The sequence below is a fragment of the Pararge aegeria genome, chromosome 11 (assembly GCF_905163445.1).
Source record: "Pararge aegeria chromosome 11, ilParAegt1.1, whole genome shotgun sequence".
In the NCBI taxonomy this organism is placed as follows: Eukaryota; Metazoa; Arthropoda; class Insecta; order Lepidoptera; family Nymphalidae; genus Pararge; species Pararge aegeria.
The window spans coordinates 7189476-7197835 of NC_053190.1; the positions used below are offsets into that span (position 1 = coordinate 7189476).

Here is an 8360-nt window from a genome sequence, read left to right on the forward strand (position 1 = left end):
CACTTTTAATTGGTCTGGATTCAAGTCTTTCACGGCAGTTTATAAGATACCACCCATCTTAAAATACTCCTTGATAAAAAAAATCCTTTATAATTTTTATTTTATTTTTATAGGGAAATTATTTTATAATTTAGAAAATAAGGCTCCCAAATGAGATTATTATATGGGTACTCGGTATAAAAAGAGTATACAATTTGATGAGTATAAAATTATCAAGGACAACACAGTCCTTGATAATTTTAGTAAAAGTGTACAAAACTTTTACTAAAATTATCAAGGATTGTGTGTTATTGTTCTGTGGTGTAAAGATTCCTTTTAGGTTTACTGGTCTGTGATCTGATTGTATGGTTTAATGGCGACATTTGTTGGCAATCTTTTAAACAGAAAATTGAAGCTATTTATCTGGCTGAAGTAAAGCTCAATAATATTAATGAATACAAGTAGTTCCTAGTTAAATGTAGGGCGTTCTTAAGTTTTATTTAGTTGGACTTATATTTCTCTTCATCTATATTGTCAAGTAGTAATCTATTATGGCTGAGTATTTGGCGGCTATATTTGGTACCGAAAAGGACAAGTAAGTGGGATTATTGACGCTGTTAAATAAAAAGTTTAGAACATTATTAATATTTTATTACAATTACGATATGTTTACTCTTGCAATAGAACTCAGTGTGTCTCTACTTTTAAGGTTATATTATACCGAAGCGTACCATCAAACTTCGAGTTAGTCCAGAAATACGCTATTTTACAAAATAATTCGCAGTATAATACAATAGGCCACAATGGATAGAAATGCAACTTTCTCACTGCATTTTAGCAGAAATTTTCAAACCTATTTTACTAAAGCAATAATTTAACAAATGAAAATTTATAGATTTTTTTCGCTTTTTTCAGAGTTAACTGCTCCTTTTACTTTAAAATAGGAGCCTGTCGACATGGGGACAGGTGTTCCCGTATTCACAATAAACCTACTTTCTCTCAAACTGTATTGTTGCAAAATTTGTATGTGAACCCCCAGAACTCCGCCAAATCTGCAGACGGGAGTCACTGTAAGTATAGCATGGTACTTTATTCATGAAGTTGTATTTTTTTGCAAAAAAATTCAGCTAATCCATAATGGAAAGAAATAAACTCCTTATTAAGAAAAGTTGTACTTGAATGAAAATAGTTTTTCCAATAATTTGTTTTAACTCTTTTAGAAAAATGGATCTCATTTACTCCTTTATATGTCCGATGGTGTGTTGTAGATCCATAGTTACAGTCATTTTGTAGCACCCATAACACAAGCTACGCTTACTTTGGGGCTAGGTGGCGATGTGTGTATTGTCGTAGTATATTTATTTATTATTATTATTATTACTTTGAAGAAAAAAAACTACTCCTTCAATTTAAGTTGTTTAATGATGAATCTTGTTTTACAGTGGTGGTAGCAAATGTATCTGATGAAGAGATGCAGGAGCACTACGACAATTTCTTTGAAGATGTTTTTGTTGAGTGCGAAGATAAATATGGAGAAATTGAGGAGATGAATGTTTGTGACAATCTTGGGGATCACCTAGTTGGAAATGTTTATATTAAGGTATGTTGTTCTTAATTTTTTATGGTAATCAATGGGTGCCCGTAGGTCTTAATATCAAGGTTGTATGCCAGTCTCTCAACTTAGTATTTGTGTTCATGTATCAGCTGTCAATCCATCTGTCTCTTAGCAGGCTTTATCTAATGAACTGGAATAGGTTGAGACCAATGAGGGGTATGGGTTTAATATTAACTCCATACACTTACAGGTGAGCCTGCTAACATCTTTCAGTGCATCATAACTTACCACATCAGCAATTACAATTGTGCATCAGTGGTCAATCAAATAACCCACCTGTTATAAAAATACTATTATTTTCAGTAAATTGTAGTGTTGGCTTCAACTTACAAACCAATTGGACCAAAGTGACCTAGATTAGCTGATGTCAATGTTGAAATACAGAGCTATAACTATTAAATCTAACATTAATCACTAGGCACTTAATTAGTTATGCTTTTTTTATGATAATTTTACTTTGAATACAGGCTTGTTGTGGGAGGGTGGGTAACTTGCATTGGGGTTGCAAGTTAAGTACCTACCCACCCCAAAAAGCCTGTATGGGCATATTCAAGTTGTGTTTACTTTTTGCTCAATTATTAGTATTTTCACAATTCATAGAGATTCAATAAGAAAAGAGCATGCACTGATGATTTTGAACAAACTCCTGCATATAATATTTTAATAACACAAAAATAAAAAAAAAAGTCATCAAAAAACATCTATGCAATTGTGCATTGTAAAAACAGCATCGTCTCGAAATAAGAGATTAACATTCTCATTTTCTATAGGAAATACTTTGGCGGATCACCTCATTTCACATATAAAACTTAAAAACTTGTATTGAAAAGTTTAGTGGACTTTTACTGACACTAGATAGATTAAAAAATTAGTTTTTTTTTAATAATCTTAAATCCATATAAAATATGAAAAATATAATAATACCAATACAAAATACAACAACTTATGGCAAGAACCATTGACATGTTAGGTTAAATAGTTGCCTAGTGAAAATAGATCGGTGAAAGGTAAATAAATAATTATACTACGACAATACACACAACGCCATCTAGCCCTAAGCATAGCTTGTGTTATGTGTACTAACATGACTGATAAATGTATGCCTAGGAATCTTCTTTGATTAGGCATTGCATTGTCCAGCACTAGTCTGATATTTACTATTACAACTAGGTGTTGCCGCGATTTTCGTCTGTGTTTACAGTTTTAATTAAATCTGGTGGAAACTGCTTTCCAGGGACAGAAAGTAGCCATTTTACTTTTCGTCCTTTCAACTAATCAATTTGTGGCTTAGTTAGGACGTAAAGTAAGGACAAACAAACACATATTCGCATTTATAATATTAGCATGGATTGTGGATTTTAGTTTCGCAGAGAAGAAGATGCAGAGAAGGCTGTTAACGACCTCAACAACCGTTGGTTCGGTGGGCGGCCAGTTTACGCTGAACTGTCGCCTGTCACAGACTTCCGTGAGGCGTGCTGCCGCCAATACGAAATGGGGGAGTGCACAAGGAGTGGATTCTGCAACTTTATGCACCTTAAACCTATTTCCAGAGAACTGAGAAGGTATAACATTTTTATTACTTGCTTGTATTAACTAACTGGCTATGAAATATGTCTAAGTTATGGCAACTTAGACATATTTCTCCTTGCCCTTATGCCCAATGTTAACTTTTTACAAACTCGATGACAGGCTTTTGTTTGGTTTTGGTTTTGCTAACTATGTCTGCCTGTCTGACCACAACCCTTCGAAAATTATAAAAAGTATCCTACGTCGGCAACCTCTGCCAAGTTTTATTAATATTTGTGTAGTAGTTGAGCAGAACGCTGAACTTCCATAAATCTTTTCCATTAAAAGAAGGCCTGTACCCAGCAGAGCAGAGATATAGCTGATATGATGGTGTTCATTTTGTATAACAGATAAACCAATAAAAAACCACTAAAAAAAATTTGAAATCTTTAAATTGGACACTATAAAGTTGATGAATGCCTTGGACTGATATAGTTTCATTACAGAACTTTCTTAATTCCAACATATTCATATATAAAGCCATTTTTACTAGTCTGTATTATACTTTTTCAACAATACAACCAACCTAAAATGGATTCATAATGCAACAAAGAATAATCTCTGATTTATTTGTACTTGTTTACTTTGCACACCACACAATGGTATCATAGTGGAACTAGCGATTTGGAGTTTTCCTATAAGAAAAATAATATGTATACAGATGGAAAACACAGTGCCAAATACACAGTACAGTCAAATTAAAAATAAATTATCATTAAAATTGTATAAAGGGCCTCCTCTGTTATAGTAAAGACTGTTTTATTTATAGAACCCACCATACTGCTCCTACTTGGGTTGGTGAATGATAATGATCAAATGATCATATTGTCACATTTAGGTGACAAAAACCGAGACCCACGATTTCACATGCTCTGTGTGTGCGTGTACAGGGGTGGACTCCACCAATTTCTCAATTTGACTGGTAATTCTTGGCCCGTAGTAAATATGCCAACCACAATACTAATGAGACAGTTGATAAATTAAAAAAAAAACTTCATTTCAGGTACCTTTATGCCCGTCGTAAGGGTGGTCGTAAGTCGCGCAGTCGATCACGCGAGCGTCGCCGTCGTTCGCGCTCAAGGGAACGGCGCGGCCGCGAGCCGCCGCGAAACTCACGTTCCGGACGATACTAATCTTACACTAATGGTGAACACACATCACAGCACCGGCCGTACTGGTGACGACATTCGAATTTTCAGTATCTGATATAGCATGCGTTGCGTTCGCCGGTTCTGCTGTAATGTGCGATTAGCTCTATTTACACTTGCGTGCCCAGAAAAGGTATAGGTTTTATTTTTATTATTTGTTCATATGTTTAGTTCCACTTCAAGAACCCTTAACCAATATTATCGTTTGGTGTACAATGATACGCGTTAAGTGAATTTGCATTCCGGTACTATACTCTGTAAGACTATTATCCACATTCGTCAATGCCTGTTTCATTATAATCCATATCACTATGACATTAAAGGTGAAAGTGGACTAACCCTGGTGTTAAAAAGCTGAAAAACATACTGCAATACATAAAAAGCAGAGCTATTAAACAATATTAAAGTTTTTTTCTATATTAAAGTCATTTAAATTGGTAGTAGAAAGTCAAGTTTCAGACAGATTAATCAATATATTATTAAATTAATGAGTATATGTACTTTGGTGCAAAAAAGAACAACACTCATGCTTAAACTATAATACACTAATTGTGTGCAAAAGCATTATCATTATAAACACAATTATGTGATGTGTTACCTAGTTTTTATACAACCATTTAAAAAAAATGCATTCCTGACAGGTCAGTATTGAATCGTCAATGTAATTTTGAACGCGTGTTGCTTAACAAATATGTATTTATATTGTTTGTTATAAGTTTTTAGATTTGCTGCTAATGATTAGCAATAATAATGAAATAATAATTATATCAACTCAATAATTTCAATTTAAATAAATTTAAAATTAGAAAATCTTTTTTAATATTCATACTTCACTGTAATAAGGTTATTTCAACTGTCCATTGTTGCTTTATATGACCAAAAGGTCAGGAACACATTGTTTCACCAGCCGGTTTAAAATAAAAACAAATGATACTACATAATAGTTTACGTGACTACATAGAGTTATCGTTATATATAAAATAATTATCTAATAGAGTACTGTATAGTTTAGTGCTCTATTAGATCTAGCTCATGTTTCCTGTAAAATACAATAAATATAAATCGCTTAATATTGTATAAAAACATGGCTTAAGAATGGTTAGTGTTCCGATTAATGGGTATGAGAAACTGCTTTTACACTACACTTTTCATTTCCCGTAACTGAGTAAAGTTTTGGATATGAATTATCTGCATATCAGCTTTAATCTTTAATCTTGTTAACACGCAAGCTCAGAAATATTTGGTGTATTTAATTAAAAAAGTAAATCCGTAAAAGGTACTTTGACATTACTTTTGAGCAGTGGCGTGCACTTCATAAAGGCACAAAAGCACTGTCTACACTAAAATTTATATATAACTCGTATAAGAGGAGGATTTTTGCTGTTTTATGGAATTTTCCTGCTTTATGCATACCCTGGTAGGAAAACTAGTGCACGCCACTGCTTCAGAGGTGTTTAAATCTCTAATAAGCACCTTGACTTTGGGGTTAAACATAACTTTTTGGAGCATAAAGTAAACCTATGTGACTAACATAGTACAGTGTTTGAACTGGATGCTGATGCTCTGTTACTGTTATCAGATCTTGCATTCTTAATTCCTAAGGATTTTATATAAGATGTATAGATAGTACGTCACGATAATTCCGTCAGTTTTGTACTAGATGTGTAAAACGAAACAGTTTGTTTCTATTTCTTTTAAGGTCGCGCAAGAATTAAAATTAAATATACTTTTCTATGCGCTTTTGCGTTTTTCTTTACTGGTCACTATTCCTCAAAAAACGGATTTTAACTTTTAATTTATATTTTCTTCCTTCGATCTTATAACAACAGTGGCTACTTCCTCCGAATGCCACAATCAATTCAAATTCAGAAATGATTTTTTCATGTAGAGATATGGCAGGCACTAATGAAGCGTTCATATACATATAATATGTTACCATTAATGTTAGGTGATAGTAATAACTGCATTCGTTAACTTAAAACTAAAGCTCCCTTAGCTTTATTTTTAAGTTCCAAATGCGCCCTTGTCTAAGGCGCCCACATTAAAATTAGCCGGAGTAACAAACTTAGCTTATAAGGTTCGGCTGAAAGAAGATTGGTCGGAAGATTAAACATTAACAGATTATTATTATTTATCCGACATGATAATAATTATTAAAAAATCGATCAATGAACTTTATTATATATGCCTCTGTACCGATATTTAGTAACTTTAATAGCTCTAAAATAATTTCATAGGTTATAAACTTATTAGGTTTCTAAACTATGAAAGATTTCAGTGTTACATCTTTAATAAATAGTGGATTAGGTGACCATGACATACACAGACAGACAAACATGGCGATACTTTAAGAGTTTCTTGCTTTAACTTTAACTTGCTTTAAATCCTATAGTATGATATATTATGCAGTTTTGTTTAATATAAACTAATCTCCTTTCCTATTATGGTAAACACGATAATGTTCAAGAAATATATATTACTATATAGAATTTCGATGTATTATCGATGTAGAATATTTTTTTTGTTTGATTAGTAGTACGTATGTATTGTTTTGGATTTTATTAACTCATTATATATACTCTGGCCGCGCGTCCCGCTATTTGCGTGGATCCCTACTTTCCGAATAATTTGTGTTATAAAAGCGAAAGTTACACTGTGAAAGAAGGAGAAACAAACAAATTCACTTTCGCATTCATGGTATTTAAATAGGTTTTTTGAGATTAATTATTATTATTACTAACTGTATAAATAATTCCACTCACACTAGTTTAAACTAGGCTATTAAACCCTTTTTACGGTACCTATTGCTGTATTTTAATAATAAGAAAATGTATTGTATGGCATTTACAATAAGAACTCATTTCTATACATTGGTTGTTTAATTATTGGTTCTACTAACATTTTTTTACATTAAACATTTAAATTAAAAGAACGCTTCATCTATGCTAAGGGCTTCAATGCTTCTTTTTCTTCCTACTATATATATATATAAACACAATAATGTTCAAGAAAATATCAGCTAGTATATATATATATATATGCCCGCGACTTCGTCTGCGTTTGATTTTGTTTTTTGATGTGGCATTAAATTTAGATCTAAAAAGTTCTGTCCTCTATCTTCAACCACAGTTTAAGCAAAATTAAACACTTATCTCACCTCTATAGTACAAAAAGAATTATTTAAATCGGTTATTTTTTTTCGGAGTTATGGTGTAAAATCTTAATGTCAGGATAAAAAGTATCCTATATTACTTCTAACACTTCCAAGAATATGTGTACAAAGTTTCATGAGGATCGGTTAAGTAGTTTTTCGTGAAAGCGTAACAAACAAACTTACATTGACATTTATAATATTAATAGGGATATGTTACTACAGTTACTAGGACTGCTAAAAATGCATATAAAAAGTTCGGTAATTGAGGCTCCAGTAATCGGATTCTGTTTCCCAGTTGCAACCAAATTTAGTTAGCCACTGTGGAAAGTTGCCAACAAATATTTTCCATATATTGCATTCTGAAACCTAAGTTACAAACTGAGTTCATTTCAACTAAGTTGGCAGACACAATTAAATATTGTATAATAATGGTTTGGGCGTTATTTGAGGGCAACTTTCCACAATGGCGAGCAAAATTTGGTGTCAACTGAGATTCAGAATAGCCCTACAGCTCATCTTGTACTGGGTTCTAGCGAGGCGGAAAATATGTCTTACTTTAACACGCACAAGACCTGACGTACAACATGTACATTTGTACAAACACCATTGTTGAGTTGACACCTATACGGCGGTAATTTCGAGAAAAAATCGTAGGTTACATTGTAAACTTACATTTCTTTCCGTGAGAGATAAGAAAGATATTATAACGAATCCAGAAACATAAAGTGTCGTACAGATATTAACAAGTCTAAATATACTGTTATCCTATTTCAGAGAATACAGTTCGAAGAATAAAACACTACTTTTAAGGCTAATTGAGATTTTACATTTGTGTTCGCCAGATTGGGCACCACTGACGACTTATTTACTAGGTATATTATTGAGCGAAAAACAGTAT

The 8360-nt window shown here is 32.7% G+C and overlaps 1 protein-coding gene across 1 annotated transcript; it reads left to right on the forward strand.

Annotated features, from left to right (window-relative positions):
- The first annotated feature begins 340 nt into the window (after positions 1-340).
- Positions 341-7178, forward strand: LOC120627385 (splicing factor U2af 38 kDa subunit). Its single transcript, XM_039895380.1, has 5 exons — positions 341-574; positions 895-1049; positions 1422-1579; positions 2957-3156; positions 4164-7178. Exons 1-5 carry the CDS (start codon positions 531-533, stop codon positions 4291-4293), a joined length of 687 nt encoding a protein of 228 aa, XP_039751314.1. The 5' UTR covers positions 341-530; the 3' UTR covers positions 4294-7178.
- The last annotated feature ends 1182 nt before the right edge of the window (positions 7179-8360 follow it).